At 42.8% G+C, this 23,465-nt stretch overlaps 1 protein-coding gene across 3 annotated transcripts in view; it reads right to left on the bottom strand.

Annotated features, from left to right (window-relative positions):
* Window positions 1-23,465, bottom strand: part of RGS22 (regulator of G protein signaling 22) — a 102,979-nt gene that overhangs the window by 35,118 nt on the left and 44,396 nt on the right. For all 3 annotated transcript variants that reach the window (XM_074944041.1, XM_074944043.1, XM_074944042.1), the window contains exons 11-15: window positions 22,367-22,547; window positions 20,182-20,345; window positions 19,393-19,501; window positions 13,525-13,650; window positions 11,854-11,955 (exon numbers count right to left, since the gene is read on the bottom strand). In XM_074944041.1, the coding sequence (XP_074800142.1) occupies window positions 11,854-11,955; window positions 13,525-13,650; window positions 19,393-19,501; window positions 20,182-20,345; window positions 22,367-22,547 (682 nt within the window). The remainder of the gene's footprint in view (window positions 1-11,853; window positions 11,956-13,524; window positions 13,651-19,392; window positions 19,502-20,181; window positions 20,346-22,366; window positions 22,548-23,465) is intronic.

The raw sequence follows: 23,465 nt of genomic DNA, 5'->3' as shown, positions 1-23,465 counted from the left end.
AGTGGTATCCATTGGGTCAGCTCCAGTGGCCTTGGATGCCTGCCAGCCCCGTGCCCCTTCAGTTTATTTTTACTGAGTGACTCCAATAAGAGATGGAGGGTGGGTTTTTGAATGGACATGTGCAAGAGATCTTAAAGAACAACAGTTACAGAAAGATTAGTACCCATTTTTTCTTCTTCGAGTGCTTGCACACGTCCATTCCAATGTAGGTGACTCACAAGCAGTTGTGCAGGAGGTGGGCTCAGAGTTCAAGGAGAGGCTGACTGCAAGACTGCACGGCCGAAGTTGGCATCGTCTCTAGTCTGCTGGGTGTTGGAATAGTGTGTTGAGAACGTGTGCACTGACAACCAGGTTGTTGCTCTCCAGATGTCCTGAATAGGGACTTGTGCTAGGAAGGCAGCTGAGGAGGTGTGGAATGAGCAGTCAGATTAGCTGGAGGTAAAATGCCCATGAGTTCGTAGCATGTCCAGATGCATGAAGTAATCCAGGATGAAATTATCTGGGCAGAGATGAGGAGGCTCTTTCTTCTCTCTGCTATTGTGATGAACAACTGAGTTGATCTGCGGAACTGTTTGGTCCTTTGTATGTGGAGAGCCAGAGCCTGTCTAAGATCTAAAGGGTGCAAGTGCTGCTCCTCTCTGTTCGCACAGGGTTTAGGGCAGAATACCAGCAGGAAGATTGCTTGACTGGAGTGGAATTGTGGCACCACCTTTGGGAGGAACGACAGGTGTGGATGCAGCTGAACCTTATCTTTGAAGAAGATCATATATGGGGGCTCCGATGTAAGGGCAAGGATATCTGATACCCTTCTGGCTGAAGTGATGGCCACTAAGGAGGCCACTTTCCAGGAGAGGTGTAACAATGAGCACATTGCTAGCCGCTCAAATGGTGGGCCCATGAGCTTTGACAAGACAAGGTTTAGATCCCAGGGAGGAATGGGTTCTCTAACCTGGTGGGTATATCCTCTTCAAGTCTTGGAGAAAATGGATCACGATCTCGTGTGAAAAGACAGATTGGTTGTCGACCTTGGGATGGAAGGCTGAGATGGACACTAGGTGGATCTTGACTGAAGAGAAGGCCAGATCTTGTTGTTTCAGCAGCAGAAGGTACTCCAAAATGAGCTGCAGAGTGGACTGCATAGGTGGAATTCATAGACAATCATAGAGTATCAGGGTTGGAAGGGACCTCAGGAGGTCATCTAGTCCAACCCCCTGCTCAAAGCAGGACCAATCCCCAATTTTTGCCCCAGATCCCTAAACGGCCCCCTCAAGGATTGAACCCACAACCCTGGGTTTAGCAGGCCAATGCTCAAACCATTGAGCTATCCCTTCCCCCATTGGGAGGACCAGATGGAGAACTGCTTCCATTTTGCAAGGTAGGTGGCCTTCTATTGCCCAGTAGGACACTCTACGGACCTGCTCTGAGCAAGCCTGCTCCTCAGGGGTCAGCCATGGAGCTTCCAGGCTGTCAGATTAAGGGAACTGAGTTGCGTGGTCTTGAGAGATCTGTGGTCTCGAGGTGTAGCAGAAGCAGTAATGGAGTCTCCACTGAAAGGCCTAAGAGGGTGATGAACCAACGTTGCCTGGGCCACACTGGGACCATGAGAATGACCCACGCTCGGTCCTGCTTCATCTTTGTCAGAACCTTGTGACTCAGTGGGGTAGGTGGAAATGCAAAATACAGATGTTTTGTCCATGACAACAGGAATGTGTCTATGAGAGACCCTGGGCTCTGGCCTCACAGGATATAGAACTGATGGCATTTCCTGTTGTTGCAGGTAGCAAACAGGTCTATAAGAGGAGTCCCCCATCACTGGAAGATGTCCCTCGTGATGTCCAGTCAGAGGGATCATTCATGGTTAGAGGAGAAAGACCTGCTGAGGTGATCTGCCAGCTTGTTTCTGTGTTCCCAGAAGATAGGACGATTCTAGACTGATTGAGTGAACAATGCAGAGCTCCTACAGCTGGATTATTTCCTGACACAGGGGGGAAGATTGTGCCCCTCCCTGTCTGTTTATGTAGAACATGGCCAGCGTGTTGTCTGTGAGAACCAAAACAGTCTTGTTTGTAATGTGGAGTAGGAACACCTGGCAGGCTAGGTGCCCCCGGAGCTTCCTGACATTGATATAAAGGGAAAGCTCTTCTTGACGGGGTTGTCAGGCATCCAGTTTTCGACCAGAATGCCCGGTTGAAAAGGGACCCTGGCAGCTCCAGTCAGCACTGCTGACTGGGCCATTAAAAGTCTGATCAGTGGCACAGAAGGAGCCTGGGGCTAAGGCAGGCTCCCTACCTACCCTGGCTCCGGGTGGCTCCCAGAAGTAGCCGCCAGGTCCCTGTGGCCCCTAGGCACATGGATAGCCAGGGAGGCTCCACGAACTGACCCCGCCCCAAGTGGTGGCTCCACAGCTTTCATTGGCCAGGAACCGTAACCAATGGGAGCTGAAGGGGGCGGTGCCTGTGGGCATGAAGGCAGCACACACCACCAGAGCCACCTGGCCACCCATGAACCTAGATGCCACAGGGACCTGGTGGCTGCTTCCTTGGAGCCGTGGTAAGCACCGCCTGGACCCCGCATACCCTGCTGCACCCCACCCACTGGCCAAGCCCAGAGCCCCCTCCCACACCCCAAACGCCTCATCCCTGGCCCCACCCCAGAGCCCACACCCCCAGCCGGAGCCCTCGCCCCTCTTCCCTTCCCCCCCCCACATCCCAACCCTCTGCCCCCAGCCAGTCATCGAGGTATGGGAATACATGAACTCCCTTTTTTCTGAGTAAGGCTGCCACCACTGCCATGCATTTGGTGAAGCTCTATGGAGCAGCCAACAGGAAGGACCGCAAACTAACAATGAACTTGTTCATCACAAATCTTAGGAATTGTCTGTGGCTTCGGAAAAATCAATATGTGGAAGTGTGCATCCTTTAGCTTGAGAGCAGCATACCAATGCCCTGGATCCAGTGAGGTAATGATGGAAGCCAATGAGACCATGCAGAACTTTACGTTCCTGAGATAGCGATTGAGACGATGCAGGTCTAAGATTGATCTGAGACCACATTTAGCTTTTGGGATTAGGAAGTAACAGAATAGAACCCTTTCCTCTTAGGTGGAACAGAACCTCTTCCACAGCTCCCACCTGACAGAGGAATTGGACTTCTTCCAATAGTTGCTCATGAGAAGGGTCCCTGAAGAGGGACAGGGGGGCTGGAAAGTTGGGGTAGACAAAAATTGGATGGTGTAATACACTTCTACCATGCTTAGAACCCAGCAATCTGAGGTAATGTGGACCCAGGCACTGAGGAAGTGGAGGAGCTAGTTGGAAAACAAAGGGGTAGCTGGATCCGGTGCTGAGGGGATTGTAATGTCGACCTCGAGCATCTCATCAAAACGAGTGCTTTGAGATCCCTGAGTGCCTGGGCCCAGTCTGCACAGGGCCTGCTAAGGAGGATTGCAAAGGGGGCTTATGTCTAAACCCCCTGCTCTTCCTCCTCTGTTGATCTTGCCTGACTGGTTGGGCAAAGTAGTGGCCAGTCTGTTGGGACCTATAGTGCCCTCTGGATACTGCCAGGATATATAGACCCAGAGATTTCAAGGTCACTTTAGAGTCCTTGAGGCCATATAGTCTAGTGTCCATTTGCTCCAAAAAGAGCGATGGCCCTTTAAAGGGGAGGTCTTGGAGAGTTTGGTGAACCTCATGTGGAAACCGCAAGGACTGCAATCACAAGCTCCTGCGCATGGTTACAGATGTGGCCATTGATCTGGCCACGGAATCAGCAGCATCCAGAGCTGCTTAAAGGGAGGCCCATGCCACTGTCTTCCCCTCTTCGAGTAAGGATGAGATCTCTTGTCTAGAGTCCTAGGGGAGCAATTCCCTAAATTTTAGGATGGATTCCCACATATTCAAATCATAGCAGCCTAGCAAGGCTTACTGGTTCACTGTACGGAGCGGTAGGCCCCCCCATGGAGTAGATCTTCCAGCCAAACAGGTCCAATTTCTTTGAATCTTTCCCCTTGCATATGGATCCCACTTCACCTCGATGATCCCTTTTGTTGGCAGCCGTCACAACCAGGGACCCCTGGGGGAGAGTGCGAGAAGAGGAACTCGTATCCTTTAGCTGATACAAAGTATTTGCATTCTGTGCGCTTCGCTGTTGGAGGGAGGGAGGCAGGGGTTTGCCACCGTGCCTTGACTGGATCCATAATCGCCTCATTGAGTGGTAGAGCCATTCTAGAAGGACTCGCTGCTGACAAAATGTCTAAGAGACTATGTGTTGTCTCCTTAACCACCTCTCCTGTATTCTCAAGTTCAAGGCTACCCTCTTTAACAAGTCCTGGTATACCTTGTGGTCATCTTGCGGTGAAGACACCCCTGCTGCCATCACTGCCTTGTCTGGAGAGAAGGATGAGGAGGTTATAAGCAGCTGAGGAGCTTCCGTCACTTCTTCAATCTCCACAGAGGACTGCAGGACTTCCTCCTGAGGCTCGGTGTCAGGTTCAGTACCGGAGTCTGGGTGAGAGGTCTCTCGGCACAGTACTGGGGGTGTCACGCTCTCCAAGGCCACTAAGTATGATTGCCTTGAGAAGCTGTCCTGAGGAGGGAGGATACCCCATGGGTTCCTAAACAGTGATTTCATAGGCGCCGGTCCCCATGGACCTGGCAGCTAAGTGTTTGGTGGCACCCCTCTACTTGGGGCAACAGTAAAAAAGGAATGGCCCGGGGAGCAGCACGGGTGGCTGTGTCAGTGGGGGAGTTAGGACCCCACTTCTGTCTCTGATGACAATGCCGTTTCCTTCAGGGCCACTTATCAGTGTCACAGCGAAGATCACCTGAAGGCTGCCAAAGGGAGTTTTCCCTTAGAGGGCAGACACAGTACTGGTTGAAGTCCGAGCAACAGGTCTCTGCTGTTCAGTGGCACCGGTGGTGCCAAGACTTGAACCTCCAGGGACACTGGTACTGATAGGGAAAGTAGGTCCCCTGGCCGCCGCAAATGGAGTCGACAATACTGCAAACTGGCTGGTACGCTGCCTTCCCAGAGGAGTGGCTCCTGTGCTGGCGTCAGTGGAGCCTGCAGTGGTACCGGAGCTGAGGGCACCTAAGTTGAGGTACCAGGGAGGAAAAGTGGCCTGAAGGGGGTCTTGCTCTGTCTCGGTCCCCCTGCCTGCTTGTCTTCAGCACTGGAGATTGGCTGTTCTCCTGGTGATTTCAATGTTACTTCTGAGGCACTGGAGAAAAAGATCGGTGCCGCAACTCCCAGCCGGTGGGAGAAATGCTCCACACCGAGGCTGAGGTGCTCAGGTGCTGAGTCTGAACATGGCTCCGAGGCGAGTCTTCAGGCTGTCTCCATGAGAAGGACCTTTAGTCTCGCTTCATGGTCCTTTTTGGTGCAGAGTTTGAAGTCGACTTCATTTGCGGCGGCCAGGGGACCTACTTTCCCTATCAGTACCGGTGTCCCTGGAGGTTCAAGTCTTGACACCACCGGTGCCACTGAGCAAATCTGGCAGCGGTCTTCCCTGTGAGATTCCCCTAAGCACTTGAGACTACTCAAGTGCAGGTCACTCAATGGCACCGACTTGCCACAGGAAGTGGAGGTCTTGAAGCTAGACAACCGGCTACATGCCCCGGCACTGGGATGCAGACGACCCGGCTAACTAAGTGCGGAGGTGTTCAAACTTATCTATTAAAAAAATTAACTACCAACTACAATAACTACTTACACTAAAAAGTAGGAAAAATCATTAGGAGAAAATTGCCTGAGCAATGAGGAATTCCAGCAACCATTATGGGCAGTAAGCAGGAACTGTAGGTGTGTGGGGTTGGCAGGCCCTTTATACTGGTGCTATGCGTGTGCGGCACCAGAGGGCACTGGAGCTGACTTAATGGATACCACTAGGGCAGTGGTTCTCAAACTTTTGTACCGGTGAGCTCTTTCACACAGCAAGCCTCCTTATAAATTAAAAACTTTTTTAATATTTAAAACTATTATAAATGCTGGAGGTGAAGCAGGGTTTGGGGTGGAGACTGACAGCTTGTGATCCCCCCATGTAATAACCTCGCGACCCAGATAAAGGTTCCCATGTGTAGGGGTGAGACTAAGAAACTAACAAATCCATAGGTAAAGCTAAGCTGAGGAACTCAACCAAATGTATCAGATCAATACACACCCCTGGCTAATTATAAAATAAACTGAAATTTTGCAGATACAGCACTAATTAGACTCATAGTGATGTCAAACCTTGGAAGTTACTTAAAACTAATAAAGTTACAGTTACATCATATTTTAATCTGATCCAACACATTTCACATGTAAAAAAGCCAAGTTAGAAAAAGAACAGTCCAGTCATATAAAGATGTGATATCTATAAAAATAACCATCTCAGAAAGGGGTTAGCCATTTTATTCAAGTCAAATTAGACAGCAATAGGATTAAGTTGGTCCACTCATAAAACCACACATGGGAGCTCTGAATTAGTGAAGACTGAAGACCGCAGTGTATTACATTTAACCTGGTCATTTAAATAGCTAACCCTCTTGTAATGTGGCTTTTTAAAAAGCAAAATACATCTTTCTTTGATGGAATTGTTCTCTCTCTCTAAATAGAATTTTTTATATACAAAATGTTTTCATTCAAATGGCTTTCTGTTTGTTTTGGTTTAGAAATTGGAAAAGTGGGGAAAACCAGTTTATAATTGTCTTGATAGACAATGTCATAAATTATTAACAGGCTTTGAACTCACTTTGCAACATCAGGGCCTGATGCAGCAGCTGCTCCACTTGTGGAACTGCTAGTGACACCACTTCCATTTCACATGTGGAGATGCTACAGAATGAGCTCCTACATAAAGCAGATGTTGTATCCATTAGGCTATATATAGTTATTACTTATTAGACATGGGAATTTACAGGTGTTAAATGAGCTTTAGGAGGGCTCTAATTTTCCCTAACTCAGGGTATGTCTACATGGTACATGAAGGCCAGGCTCTGACTCAGGCTAGAGCCCAAGCCCTACATCCATCCACCCACAGATCAGTCTGAGTCAGGTCAGCAAGCACTCGGGACCTGGGTCCTGGGACCCCACTACGGGGTGGGTCAGAGCCTGAATACCACCGTGACTTGGGTCCAAGCCCTGTCATTTTGCAATGTGGATGCACTCACAGAACTGAGTCAGAAGGTCTGTGTAGTGCAGTATGGATGCGTTAGCATGGCTCTGAGACCAGGGTCCAGCAACTGTAAACCCAGATTTACAATTCGGTGTGGACACTCAGGTTTACAGTGCAGCGTAGACATATACCCTAAGGACCAGCTCCTCAGTTGCTCTAAACTGATATAATTCTGTTGACTTCAAGGGAGATATACAGATTTATGACATCTGAGAAGCTGGCAAACAACCTACCTTTCTATCAAGATTTTTATACTATGCCCATCATTGTAATATCTGAGCCCCCAAGTAGAAATATAGGGCCAGAGTGTGACTAAGTGCTTGTGCTGATGCATGATGGGAGAGGTGACAAGGAACCTTCCACCACCTTGTGTTCCCAATACAGGGGTCAGTCACAACTGCACACCTTGCCCTAGCCTGAATGTAAGGAGTGAATGGGATATTACTGCAAATTGTGCTGGTCATCACAAACAAGTGGAGGAGAAGTGGTGCACATGGCTTTCTCCTGCACTGTCAAATGGAGCCAGTCAGTTTCAGAGGGAAGAACACATTACATGCTCTTAATGGGTGTATCCAGGAGCACCCCCAGGGTGGAAAACATTTTCGGTGCTCATCTCCACTCTTTGAGCAGCCGAGACCAAAAAAAGCGAGCTTCTCAGCAGTTTGGCTCCTCCTGGAAGCTGGTGACCAGGGTGACTGCCCTGCTCAACTACCATGGTGTATCAGAGGCCCTGTTTCCGCTCCATGCAAGGGAACTATAAGAATTACTGTTCTTCCAGATTTTCACTGGGGCTGTGAAACTCCTGAATGGCCCCTATGCGAGCCTGTGCACTAAGGAATTCATAGAGCATTATATTGTGTATTACAAGAGACTTGCTTTAAATTAAATGAACATAAAGCTGTAAAATTCAAATAAAGATCTTTGCATATGTAAAATCTCAGGCCTATCAGACTTAATTTATTCAATGTTTTGCAACTTCAGTAAAACACACAAAGAATTTTCCTACCTTCCAGCTATATATTTTTCTGTAAAAGTATTAAAGTTAGTGATGGGTCCAAACCAAAACCGGAATCTGGAGTCTGATCAGAATTTGCATCTTGAAGTTATTTATAATGGACCAAATGTAAATATACCAAACTTCTGGGAAAGTCAGATTATGATTCAGGTCTGGATTATGAACTCCCAAATTTGGGAGTGTTCAGATCTGGGGGTTTGGTTAAACTCATCCCTAAATGTAAAGATTTTCAGTATGTAATCTCAGAATGCTTAGGTTTATGCAAAAACACAAAGGATGCTAAGTATTGTTCCCCAACAAGTCCATGATAATAATAACTCTACATCTAAATTGGCTCTAGTATTAAAATACTATATTTCCAATAATGGTATTAAATTTGTCTAACCCTAAATACTATTTTTCATTGCAGATTGCAACTTTTGTTTCTTTATTATTTTTCTTTTTCCAATTCATTTTACACTCCAGCATGTGTGTTTATAGTGAAATAACCCATACATTCCTGGATTATTACTGTCACTCATCTTTTTTCTAGTGCATCACATTTCATCCTCACTTGAGTTTCTTTTATTATACACACTTATATATTAAGGAAACACATGCCAGGGCATATCATAAAGCTTAGATAAAACACTGACCAGGAAAATACAGTGATCAAAGTTTCTTCTTTCTTTTAACTGTGTTATGTACAGAAAATTGTATGAAACACTTGATCTCTCTGAGTAGTAAATAGTAAAATATATGACAATGTGCTGTTAGAAATCTGATTGACATTAGGAGTAGCTGGAATAACTATCTCATTGTTTCAAAGGTGAGTGCAGAATTCGGGAAGGCATCTTTTCCAGAAGCAGGCCCTTTTGATTGGATACAGCTTGACTCTCATCTGTGTTCCAATGAAAACAAGAATAATTTGTGTGCAGCCTTAAAAGGCAAACTTGAGAATGATACCAAATGTTTCAGCACATGTGTTGATTTGTTATATTTCATTTCAGCTGTGATGCTAATGGAACAGTTTCACATATTTCGTTCTGATGTATTTACTTTAATGGTCATGTGTATGCAGCTTTCTGTGATTGCCTAGTAACGCTGATTGTATGATGTTTTGCTGTCACCACCAGGCCAGGGCTGGAAATAAGATAAGACAAGACTAAAGGCTTGCTTTTCAGTCATGTAGCCTTTTACTCCAGGGCAAAGTAAGTATAAAACATGACCAAATCAGAACGGCAGTATTTCATATCCACTTTGCATTCGTGCAAATGACTGCACAAGGTGCAACGCAATGGAGACTCGGGCCCAAAGGCTAAAAATTTCAAAAGTAAATTTGGCTCCTAAATCCATATTAAGACACCTAAATAAAAATTGCCTGATTTTTCAAAGATCCTATGTACCTGCAGCTCCCTTTAATATATAGGTGTTCTGCAGGCACTCAAGGCAGGACATTCACATATTTAAGTGCCTAAATATGAATTTAGACATCAAACTTTAGGCAACTAGGTTTGACATTTTTGTCTTAAGACAGAGACTGACACATACAATTTATAATGTGTCCTCCTGAATTTTAGGAAAAAGAGAAAAACTCAGCATTGTGACTGCTTTGAGTGTTTGTTATCCCTGAGTTATTGTGGTGTTTCCCTTATTGCCCATGAGTAAGAACGCTTAGATCAGGACAGACAGAAGAATGAAGATGCAGAACTGAGGTGGAATTAAAGAAGCAGGCTGCAACTTTATTAACTCTGAACATGCTGCCCATACTCCGCTCTCACCCCTTCAGACTACCAGGCTCTAGTATGAGATTAACTAGCCTTAAGCATTAACATCCCAATGAGTGAAGATTGACTCCTTTAGTCTAGCCCTCCCTAACTGAAGACAGGATTCAGTTCTGCTACTCTCTCACTCTGAAGGAGAGTGAGGGTACAGACAAAGGGTGTTTTATTCTTCATGCACCTTAAAACATTCCTATGCCCACAGGCTATTGAGGCCCAGGACAAAGTCCCTCAGGCTTCTGTGGACATTGAGGGAGTGACTTAGCCGGTTGTAGCTTCCGCATCCTCCTCCGCAGACAAGGTGGTGGGGGCAGCAGGGGTGACTCCACCACAGGAACTCCTGGGTCCCAGGCTTTGGTTTAGCCTAGACGCTAGCCTCTAAAGCCTCTCATATGTACTGGACATTGGACACACGTATTGACAATAATTACTCTGTTTTATTACCCCTTACTAATGACATTACCACCGAAGTCTAATGTCTATTGTTTGTTTTAATTGTGATCTCTTTTCCTTAATTTCCTACATTACCAGGCCTTTAGGATGCTGCAAATACAGGAAAAAATCCTCCGTAGCCCCGCCAAAGCAAGCCCAGAAACCCAGCTGTGACAATTGCAACTAAAGGGTAGGGGTAGCCAACACAGCACCTGTGGGTCTAAGATGGCTCTAAGAGGGCCATAAGTGATGCGGGAGGAGAGGGTCCCTGTCTCCAGTGAACCTGCCAATGGGAGACTGAAGTAGGTTGAGACTCCCCAGCTCCCCATGGACACACATGGACTCCACGTGTTTCTGGGCAGGTATGAGAGCATGGAGTAGGAGGTGCCTCCTCCTTCCCCTGACAAGGATCCCAAGGAGTAGCCATCCCTCTGCCAGTTCAATCAATGCCCACAGTCAGCCACTGACCCATGCACACTCAGTGCTATGGAAAAGCCATGGAGGGAGAGTTACAACTGCTCAGTACAGCAATAACTTAAAATGCAAATTACATTGTAATTTAAATTACCCTGGTTGTTTAAATTGCCATTCCTCTCTCTACAGACATATGCTTTATGGTCATGGGAAGTGGTGCTCCCTAAGCGATACTTGGGTCTGCTGTCTTTGGGGCAACGGACATATATTTAAAGGTTTAGATACAATTTGCCCAGTCACAGGATAATTTAGAAAGGAAAAGGAGACCCAAGTTTCTCAAAATGACAGTAAAATGTATATGGCATACTTAAAATGGCTGTATCTTTCTCCCACATCAGTATCCAACAGTCTTATAGGGCCAGGGTCTGAGTTATCGACATTGCTGGTCAGTGGGAGAATAATTAACTTTTTCATTGCACCCGAACTTACAGTGTAAAGCCAGTGAAGAACTCTCACAGGTAAGCAATCTCATTAGCACTCTAAAAATCTATGCAGCAGCTTAACACCAAGGAGGGAGAGTAACTGTATAATCAGGAGTAATAATGGGCTGCAATTAAGAAAAGGAAAAGCTACAAGACTGACAACTGGAAGATCCACTTCTATGACTAAAGTCAATATCCTAAGCTTAGGCTTCAGGATTTGAAATTCTAACCCTCATGGGAGAGGGTAGCAACTGATTTACACATATACATACGAAAAGAATGATCAGCATTAACAGTAGCTATTTTCAAATAAGAGGTAACATGGGCAGTGAGTAGCAAAGGGGAGACTATGCAAACTGAATATTAATAGAAAAAACTGGGAATGGAACTGATCCTATGAAACAAACTATGCATGGCTAACATTTAAGTCAAGCAATTCCATGGTAACAATTTAAAGCTGGATTTATTGTCCACAACCTCAAATTTCCTTTGCTTGGGGTTGGGGAGACTTGGAAACCCTTTCAGTTCTTCTGTCTTTTTTAAACAGTCTTACATTGAACAAAGATATTACTGAAGGGAAAACACATTTATAACTTACTTGAGCTTGCTTGCATAGTTTAAAAGGCTGAAGGGTTTCTTGGTAGAAAAGTTGATGATAAGCCTGTAGGTCAAACCAAAAGTACGCACTGTTCTTCCACAGCTACAGATGGAAAAAGAATATAAGTTATTACTACCCAATTATCAGGGCTTTATAAAAGCTTGGGTTTCCAATCCAAGTAATTGTTTAGCTCCTTGGGGTCATCATAAATCAAGCTCAATTTAAGATGGTTTTAATCTTCTGTTGCATACTGGCAACAGGACAACATGTTTAATGGCATTGTCACTGCGATATTATATCTTTTATTGTATCCTTTGCATATAATTGGCCATTAAAATTGTTAACGTTACAGTTAACATTTGAAAAGTAACCACATTTTGATGGCGTGAAGCCAGCACTTAAGAAATGTTGATAATGTACGTGCAGAACTTGTGCCATGGTGGGATTGCATTTTGCAGCAATAATCCAGACAATTAAATGTTTTATACTGGGCATATGTTATTGTGACTATATTGTTATTGACTATATTGTTATTATATGTGTTTCTAAGGTATCATATCTTGGCCCCCATTTCATTGAGTCAAACAAAAATATCAAACATCTTTCAGAAGAAGGAGCTAGCTCTTCCCCTCCTCCCCCCACCTCTCTGTTCTAGCCCTTCACTTATGAGGGTTGGGTCACATTTCTCGGGCTAGCTGCTTCATGAGACTGACAGTTAAAGGAATACCTGCTGAAGAGAGGAGTTTTGCTCCATAACCTGTTTGTTACAGACTTGTTTCAATCAGAGGTCAGGCTGAACACAAGTACCACAGCTGAAGACACTTGATATAAATGGCTTGATTTTTGGAAGGGAGTGATCACCACAGATCCCATTTACTTCTGTGGGATTTATGGATGCTCATCCTCTTTGAAAAGTCAAGCCAGTTTTATGTAGGTGGCTAAATGTAAATTTAGGATTCTAATTTAAGGCACCCAGGTTTGAAAAATTGTGGCTATTTGTCTCCTGGAGAGCCAAAGGCAGAAGAAAGCATTTCTGGCCACTGCTGCTGCATTCTAGACATCTGTGATAAATCTATAAGAAACCTGCCAATGGATGGAATGACCACTGCCTACATCCTCATCTTTTTCAAATCCTTCCTAAAGATTCACTGCTTCTGCAAAGCCTACACGCTGACTAGCTCCAACATATTCTCCCTCTACATCCTGCAGCAAGTAGTGGCTTTGCAGACTGCAGAGAAGAAATATAATGATGTTTCCTAGAAGTTCATGGAGCTTCAGTTAACGCTAAAGAACTTTATGCAAATGCTGGATACTTCTGGACATTACTGACACCACAAGGAAGGGAGCGAAAGACTAGCATGTGAAAGAGATTATATTCTAGTATATATTCTTCTCCCCCCCCCCTTTCTGCAGGCCAGGATCTCATATGGTTTTTCTGCCAGATGGAAAAGGCAGTTATTCACAATGAATAGTCCCTTTCATCCCTGATGGAACACTCAGACTTCAAATAGGTTTGGGATAGTCAGGTTGAGGCCCATCTTTAGTTCCAAAATATGCATGACCACCCCCCCTTTCTTTCTCCAATTATTTTTTCAGCCTGGCTGCCCTCTGTAGCTTGGTGTTCAGTCAATTATGGAATAAATTATCACAGGGTAAGAAAATACCTCATACCTCATTCCCTGACTTCTCACAGAAGCGTGTGAAGAAGTAGCCTGCTCTGTTCTCCACATAAAGAGACTGCAGCATGCATTCCATTTTAGAACCCCCTAGGACAACACTCTCTGTAGGACTTTTACCCTAGGTTAACAGAACAGCAAGAAATAAAGGTGATTAATTTTTCTTAGATGTCATTATGTTGAAATGGGGTGTTACGCAGACTGTTCAGCTGACATCTTAACTCTAGTCAACCAGATTTTACATTATATTACACATACAATTGGTGCGCGGAGGTCATCTAGTCCATCCCCCTGTGTTGAGGCAGGACCCACAATACCTAGGCCATCACTGATTGGTGTTTGTTTAACAAGTTCTTAAAAACCTCCAGTGAGGGGGTTTCCACAATCTTCCTTGGTACTTAAATATTCTTAAAGTTAGAACATTTTTCCTAATATCTGAACTAATTCTCCCTTGCTGCAGATTAAGCTGATTACTTCTTGTTCTTCCTTCAAGGATGTGGCGAACAATTTATCATGCTCTTTATAACAGCCCTTAATAGATTTGAAATCTTATCGGATCCCCCTCCGTGTTCTTTTCTCAAGACTAAACATGCCCAGTTTTTAAAATTTTTCCTCAGAGGTCAGGTTTTCTAAACCTTTTATCATCTTTATTGCTCTCCTCTAAACTCTCTCCCCAATTTGTCTCATCTTTCTTAAAGCATGATGCCCAAAACTGGACACAATACTCCAGCTGAGGCCTCAGTGCCAAGTAGAGTGGGACAATTACCTCCTGTGTCTTACATACAACACTCCTGTTAATACATCCCAGAATGATATTAGCCTTTTTTTGCAACTGCATCACAGTTTTGACTTATTCAGTTTGTGAGCTACTACAACCCCCAGCTCCTTTTTCGGCAGTTCTACCATCTAGCTAGTTATTCCCCATTTTGTAGGTGTGCATTTGAGTTTTCTTTCCTAAATGTAGCACTGTGCACTTGTCTTTATTGAATTTCATCGTGTTGATTTCAGACCAATTCATCAAGGTTGTTTTGAATTCTAATCCTGTCCTCCAAACTGCTTGGAACCCCTCCCAATTTAGTGCATCGACAAATTTTATAAGCATATTCTCCACTCCATTATCCAAGTAATTAATGAAAATGTTGAAGCATACCAGACTGAGGACACACACCCCGCCCCCATGGGTCCCATTTGATATCAAACCATTGATAACAACTCTCAGTACAGTCTTTCAACAAATTGTGCACCCACCTTATAGTAATTTCATCTAGACAGCATTTCCCTTGTTTGTTTATGAAAATATCATGTAGAATTGTGTCAAAAGTCTTACTAAAAATTAAAGGAAATCAAATCTGTTGCTTTCCCCCATCCACTAGGCCAGTAACCCTGTCAAAGAAGGAAATTAGGTTGGTTTGGCATGCCAGGTGCTTACAAATTGATTGTTTATTAACTTGTTCCAGTAACTTTCCAGGTATCAAAGTATCCAGGAGTATTGTGTAGGACAGGAGAGATTTAAGGGAGAGAGTCTATTTTGACATCTCCCTCCTATCCTCCTGCAAAGAATCCCAAGGAAAATGCAGGCCAGTGAGCTGACCCCTGAAGAGCTGAGGAGATATGTGGCAGACTGGTTTCATCCTGTGAGGACACTGGGAGCGGATGAAGGATTGGGGATGGGAGGTTTCTCTCCAAAGATTGCTCAAGAGCAGGTAGGAAAGAAAGAGCAGGGCCTTTTGAGAGAGGGTCTCGTGAGAAAGGGGTCACACAATGGGAAGCCTGATACTCAGCATATGCTCAGTGTGCCCAGCCATTTGATAGCATCATCATCAGCTGGGTGGCAGCAGCAGTGATCCCTTGAGGTCAAGGATGATCTCTTCCACAGATTTTACTTTTTATGGGTCCTTTGGTGACTGAATCCTTGAGACACAAACTCGTTGGCAGATATTGCAGGTGATGTTGGAAGGCAGGGTTGGGCCATGATTGCTGTATGACAGTTGTTTGTCCTTTCTTTTCTGGCATTTTTCTGCAACCAGGGCAAGGCAATTTTTCTCAAAAGTGATCATTCCTTCTCTAACAAGTCTTCACCAGTTAGCCCTGTCCTGAGCTACTGTCTACCAGTGCGTGGTATCGATGCCACATCTCTTAATCGTTGTCTTGAGGGTGTCTTTGAAGTGTTTCTTTTGGCCTCCCCATTTCCTTTCTCTTTTGGTGAGTTGGGCGTACAGCAGTTGTTTCGGTAGGCATGCATCAGGCATGCGCGCACAGTACCCTCTCTACCTCACCTGGTGCTGGATAATCATGGCCTCAGTACTGGAGGTGTTGGCCTCCATGAGGACAATGACATTAATGTGGCGATCCTTCCACTTTCTGTTGAGGATCTTCTGGAGAAAGTGATAGTGCTGGCTTTCCAGGTGTTTTCTGTAGGTCACCCAAGTCTCACAGGAATAGAGGAGAGTTGGGATTACCACCGAAGTCTAGTGTGTGTTCTGATGTCATGGTTGTTGAACACCCATCAAGACAGTCTGCCAAAGACAAGGCTGGCACAGCGGATTCTGTGCTGAATGTTAACATCTATGGCTGCCCTCTGTGAAAGATGGTGGCCAAGGTAGGCAAGGTTCTTCTCTGGTTTCAGAGTTTCAGTTCTTCTCTGTCAATGTAGAACTTCCTTGCTGGGTTTGATGATTGACCAGGAGCTGGCTGGTGGAGAACTTTTGTTTTTCCAATGTTCAGGGTTAGTCCTACACTTTTTTAAGCTTCAGAGAAGCAGTTAAGGGCTCTTTATAGATCCTTCTTTGAGTGTGCAACTACAGCACAATCATCTTCATACTGGAGTTCACCCACCATCAAAGTAAGTCATTGGGCACTCGTCAAGGATATGCAATGTAGGCTGAAGTTGACTATATCTACATCATGGGTCATTAGAGAAACTCCATTTGAAGAGCGACTGGCTGCACAATTGCCCTGTGTTGTTCGAAACTGGTTCAGGGATGGCCACAGGTGCCTTGGCAGGTCAAAACCTGGTGGGCAGATGGTTGGGTCAGTGATGAGAGAGTGATTAACGACTGTCATCGCTGACCACTCATTACACCAAGCAGATTCCACCGTCATGTCCTGTGGTGGCATAAATGACCATAAGGGTCCTTGATAGCCTCCATGAATAGCCAAGTGGAGAATAAATGGCTGGGCCTCTCTTCCCCTCAGCTAGAGATAGACTCCTCCAGACAAAAGACAGGGATATACAAATAGAGATATTCAGTTGTGTGAATATTTCCTGAATGTTTGGTTCCCCAATATAAATTTCACTTGACCACAAATATCAGCCTGTTCCACCACCCCTTCTGTTAACTAAACGAGAATACCTTCAGCAAAGGAATAAACAAGAGTACTATCCTAATAAAAGAAACCAGTCCATTAACAGATTAAGGAACTCAATGCACATATGAAAGGTTCAACCATTAGAGTTTATTTCCTGAGCAGTGCCAACATCTCTATGAAAGAACAGGACACCTCTGGAATGTTCAATGGACATGAAGAGTTTGGGATTTATAGTTGTATGTGTGGCATTATTTCTTAATTCTTGGACTTCAAGAAGCAGGAAGCCCCCAAAGCCTCCATCAGTTCAGCAAAAATTAAGAAAACATTCTTCTGTGCACTGGATTCAGGGAGTTGCTTTTGGAGGCAGTAATTTTACAAGCCATACAATAAAGTGTAGGAGTGATGAAAAAAAATGTTTCTGATGTATATTTTACTGTTACTGCATATTTTAGGGCCATATTCAAGCTCTCACTTCCACTGATCACTAAAATACTGCCCAAAACTGTACTAAGCTGTGGGAATGTCTCTATTGAAGCATTTATCCATTAACTCACACATAATAATCCTCTTTACTATCACACAAAGAACATTATTATGATTAAAACATAATCATTTATTAGTAGTTACCATACCACAGTATGACACTTACCACCATTATTTCCTAGTCTAAGAATAAAAAAATAGAATAGACCAATGGATACCATAGAGGGGTAACTATGGGTGAGTTCTGGCTTTCTAATAGGGCTGTCAAGCAATTAAAAAAATTAATCGAGATTAATCGTGCGATTAATCGCACTGTTAAACAATAGAATACCATTTATTTAAATATTTTTGGATGTTTTCTACATTTTCAAATATATTGATTTCAATTACAACACAGAATACAGAGTGTACGGTGCTCACTTTATATTTATTTTTATTACAAGTGTTTGCATTGTAAAGACAAAATAAATAGTATTTTTCAATTAACCTAATACAATCTCTTTATCATGAAAGTTGAACCTGCAAATATAGAATTATGTACAAAAAATTGCATTCAAAAATAGAACAATGTAAAATTTTAGAGCTTGCAAGTCCACTCAGTCCTACTTCTTGTTCAGCCAATCACTCAGACAAACAAGTTTGGTTACATTTGCAGGAGATAATTCTGCCTGCTTCCTGTTTACAATGTCACCTGAAAGTGAGAACAGGTGTTCTCATGGAACTGTTGTAGCCAGCATCGCAAGATAGTTATGTGCCAGATGCGCTAAAGATTCATATGTCCCTTCATGCTTCAACCACCATTCCAGAGGAGATGCGTTCATGCTGATGATGGCTTCTGCTCAATAATGATCCAAAGCAGTGCAGACCAACGCATGTTCATTTTCATCATCTGAGTCAGATGCCACCAGCAGAAGGCTGATTTTCTTTTTTGGTGCTTCGGGTTCTGTCGTTTCCACATCAGAGTGTTTCTCTTTTAAGCCTTCTTAAAGCATGCTCCTCCACACCTCGTCCCTCTCACATTTTGGAAGGCACTTCAGATTCTTAAATCTTGGGTCGAGTGCTGTAGCTATCTTTACAAATCTCACATTGGTACCTGCTTTGCGTTTTGTTAAATCTGCAGTGAAAGTGTTCTTAAAACGAACAACAACATGTGCTGGGTCATCATCCGAGACTGCCATAACATGAAATATATGGCAGAATGTGGGTAAAACAGAGCAGGGGACATACAATTCTCCCGAAAAGAGATCAGTCACAAATGTAATTCACACATTATTTTTTTAACAAGCATCATCAGCATGTAAGCATGTCCTCTGGAATGGTGGCTAAAGCATGAAGGGGCATATGAATGTTTTGCATATCTGGCACATAAATATCTTGCAACGCCGCTACAAAAGTGCCATGCAAATGCCTGTTCTCATTTTCTGGTGACATTGTAAATAAGAGGACAGCATTATTTTCTGTAAATGTAAACAAACTTGTTTGTCTTAGCAATTGGCTGAACAAGAAGTAGGACTGAGTGGACTTGTAGGCTCTGAAGTTTTACATGGTTTTGTTTTTGAGTGCAGTTATGTAACAAACAAAATCTACATTTGTAAGTTGCACTTTCAGTACAAAGAGATTGCACTACAGTACTTGTAAGAGGTGAATTGAAAAATACTATTTCTTCTGTTTATCATTTTTACAGTACAAATATTTGTAATCAAAATATACCCTTTGATTTCAATTACAACACAGAATACAAGATATATATGAAAATGTAGAAAAACATCCAAAGTATTTCATAAATTTCAATTGGTATTGTCTTGTTTAACAGTGCGATTAAAACTGCGATTAATGGCGATTAATTTTTTTAATCATGATTAATTTTTTTGAGTTAATCATGTCAGTTAACTGCCATTAATCGACAGCCCTACTTTCTAATTAAAACATTGCACAAGGCAAAGATATTATCTGTATAATCAGACACATTTTCCAAAATCAGTGGGCGTACCCCCTTTGATTGGTTATACTGTAGAATGAAGTATCTTCAACCATAGATTCCGGGAAGCCAGGTTCTTCCAGGGCTACTTACTGGGAGCAACTCAGCATAGGTGTATTTTCTATCTGTCTGGGACTTCAGGCATTTTGTATCATCAGTAACAGCTGAGAGACGAGTCATGTTGCTTCCCACTGATTTTGGCCTGCACCCACAAAGAAACAAAAATGTTTGATAATTGCTTAAGAAAAGATTAGGAATGTTTAGTTTAGAGAGGAAACAAATAAGAGGGGACATGATGTAGGCGTAACAAAATAATAAATGGTATAGAGAAGATAAATTGAGCATTACTATTTAGCCTGTCTTCTTATAGAAGGAACAAATAGAAATTAAATGAAATTGAAAGGCAACAGATTTAAAACTAAGTTAGAGAAAATATTTTTTTACATAACACATAATTAACCTGTGGAACTCCTTCCCACAAGTTATCGTGGAGGCCAAGTGCTTAGAAGGATTTTAAAAAGATATGTATGTGCCCAGTCAGAACACTGACAGTTACATCAGAAACGATAATAAATGTTGCTCATCTAAATAAACCTGTTCATCTAGGCTTCCATCAGCCCCTGCATACTTCCCTGGACAAAGCCCTCATGCTCCTGGGCACAGGCAAACCACTAACAGCTAGAGGTTAGGAAGAAATTTCCACTACAGGCAGATTAAATCATAACTGTGCTCTTGTGAGCGGATTATTGTATTAAATTAGTGGGCAATGGAAAAGTTGCATTCCGTGAAAACAATGAGTATCTTAAGACTTTTGTAAAACCATGTTAAATAGGTGAGAAGTATGGGATTTATAGATAATACACAAGAGATTTTTGCACCTACCTGTTTCTACTAACATCAGGTTTACTGGTTACACTGTAGAAATCATCCCTTATGATGGTTTCACTTGGTGGCAGGGTAGCTGACAATAATCTGGTAGCTCTCTTAGAAGATAAATTCATCACATTTGTTTTTAATAAGGTTGTGGGTGAGCTGGTTTCATTTCTCTAAAGGAATAGAAAAATAGAACAACTCAGTAATAAATTTTCCGACCTTTGTTCTTTCTGATGCTCTCCAATTAAAGGTTTCTATTGACATCAGGGACTTTCTTTCCAATCACAATATGTAAAGTAGGTTCAAGCTTTTTCCATCATCCTTTAATAACTACAAAGCATTAAAAGTTGCTAGCAGAGGGCAATATTTCACCTCCATCTTTACATAAAATTCCAGTTGACGTCAGTGGGATTTCTGCAAATGGAATGAAGGTACAGGAGAATATGGCATATCTTGTTTAACATGACCCATATTAAACAAATCACCTAAACAATCACGATCCTTCAATTTTAATGTAACCCTTTTTGTCTTTGTAGCTCCTGATTCCAGATTTGATCCAGAAGACATGGAAACTACAAAACAAAGCAGATAGACATTGCACAGGGAAGCAGACAACTTGTGTAGGGGGAAGCTGTACATTATTATACTATTCACCATAAGGGGTAAATGTGGGCACATCCGGGGGCACACACAGTGCAGATGCAATCTACTAGTCTTTTCTTTACCCAGTGGTGGCACCTGCTCATCTAGACTTCCACCACCCCCTGCATACTTTCCTGGACAAAGCCCTTTGCTCAAACTTTGCTCACAGGACCAGGATTTTGTTCCTTTTGAACTCTAAGGATGCTGATGAAAATGAATGGCAGCAGATGAATGTCCTCTAGTTTACAAATCAGTTGAGATGTTCAAAGAATAACTTAGAATTATGAACGTTTTGCACAGCTCTGACAAAACCTGAGACCACACAAAGCTCACCTAGTTTCAGGCTTTCCTATAAATTCAGTTATCTGAAGCTAGGTTCCCAGAAAGTTTTGCTAAAATGCAAAACTCTTCCAAGCAAATCTGGACCAGTTTAGGGCTATGCAATGAAACTGCACTATGTATGAGTTTGAAATGAAAACAGGTGAAAATCTGTTTGTTTCCATTAGACTGTGAGTTCATTCAAAATCCAGACTCAGCGAGTATCTCAAAGGATCCAAGCCCACGTCATTAAAAACAACAACCAGAAAAATGTTTGCATAAATCCCTATAAAGTGAAATCAAGAAGTTTCATGAAATTTTAATTAAACAGCTGAAGCCATTTGCAGTAACATCAGGCCTCGAAGATTAATTTAGACCATAATGAACCATCTATCATCATTAATTACTTTTTTAATATACATAGATATTAAAATTGCATTCCAAAAATTATTCCAATAAAAATATTAGAGATGGGTTTGAACTCACCCCTGAATCAGAGCATCCTTTATCCTTGGGAGTATTTGAAATCTGAACTGTGATCTGGATTCACAATTTGTAAATAGCTCCTATCTTGAGACCTGATCCTGAGTGTTGCTGAGTACGTGCAAATTCCATTGAAGTGACCTCTCATATTCAGGCCCTTTGTGATGAGCTGAGTCAAGAACCCTGATCTCGCAATGTACAAATTCTAGTATATTAAAAATCCATATCTAGATCTGAGTTTTGTAGCTTGAGACCATCTCTAGAAAAAATATCACAGATGGCTGTTCTGACTAAACAATTATGATCTGAGAGACAGTGGGCCAGATTCTGCTCTCCATTACGCTAGTAAGTATGTGTCCAAAGTAACTTAATTGAAACCAGTGGAATTACTATCCAGATTTACACCAGGATACTAGAGAGCAGAATCTTGCCTTCTAGCTCTTATGTAACTCAATGAAATTTGAAATTTTCAGCTAAAATCTGCTCTCAGGTATATCCTTGTGGCCCCCTGACATCAATGGAGTTGTCAGGGTGTAACTGTGAACAGAAATTGAATGGGAGTTTGAATGGGAGCTACTGTACAAAACACAGTAGCATTCTACTGCATTTTACACATAGATTTTGGATGAGACAAGCTTAGATTAACTAGATCTGACTCTAAATTGACTCAAGGAATGAGGACGAAATCCATGTCCCTTTTAATTCAATAGAACTTTTGCCGTTAACTTCTGAGGGTCCTTATCATGCCTACCTGAGGATGGGAAGGTGCTAACCTTGGAATACAAGATTTAGCTCGCAGTGGCAACAATGTCACCATTTGTGGGTAAGGATCAATATCTGTCCTTGGTCTCTCGTGAGAGGTGTGCCACTGCTTCAACTTTGCACTGGCAGTTTGTATTGCAGCTGTATGAGTGACACAAAATCTGGGACCCCTGCAGGGGGGGAAATACATACAAGCAGAATTTATTCAAAACACAAACTATTGGACTAATGTGACATTTACTACATCAATGTATGGTGCTATTAATAACCAGAGTTAAAGATCAGACAACATAAAAGATAAATTTACCTCTTACACTACTCTAAATATAAAAGTGACCTATTGCCTAAATTATGTTAGGGTTCTAAATGGCAAAGTATAATACAGCTGCTTTTGTTTACGAGACTGCAATTTACATTCAATCTAACAATCTATGTCTAGTCTATAAAAGAGAATGGAGCCATGAGACACCCAAACTACAACTCCCATGAGGCGCTGTGGTAGCATGAAGTAATTTGGTAGCCTTAGTTCATGAATGCAGATTTTCACTTTGGGGGCAGGGGTGGGGGGTGAGGAGGAAATGAAAAAGAATATGGCTGATTATGCTTTGCAAACTAGGTTAGAATCTGCATAATCTACTACAGCAGAAGGAGAACAATTAATATGAAGACAGATGATTTACTGTGAAGTCCTTGAGAGAACAGCCTTTGTAAATCAAAGCTAAATAAATAATAGTATTCAGCTCTGTATAACACTTTTAATGCTCAGATCTCAAAGTGCTTTACAATACAAGCAAATATAATTATCCACATTTAAACTTTTAGCAGCAGTGCAGTAAGCAGGCTTTCAAAGTTACAGCAAGACAGCTATTAATATTCTGTATAACAGAGGTCCAACAGTAAATTGTCAGGGCCAAACTCTGCATAGATTTATATCATGTGCAACACCAGCGACTTTAGATGGGCTGTACAGGATGTAGTTTAATATAGAGTTTGACCTTGAGTCTCAGATCTCTCAAACAAAAATTCACAGGGCCAGGATCTGCTGTCTCTTATGCTAACACTAGCTCCATGGGGTTGTACTAGAGTAA

Source organism: Natator depressus, chromosome 2 (assembly GCF_965152275.1).
Source record: "Natator depressus isolate rNatDep1 chromosome 2, rNatDep2.hap1, whole genome shotgun sequence".
Classification (NCBI taxonomy): Eukaryota; Metazoa; Chordata; order Testudines; family Cheloniidae; genus Natator; species Natator depressus.
This window is presented reverse-complemented; position numbering and strand designations above follow the sequence as displayed.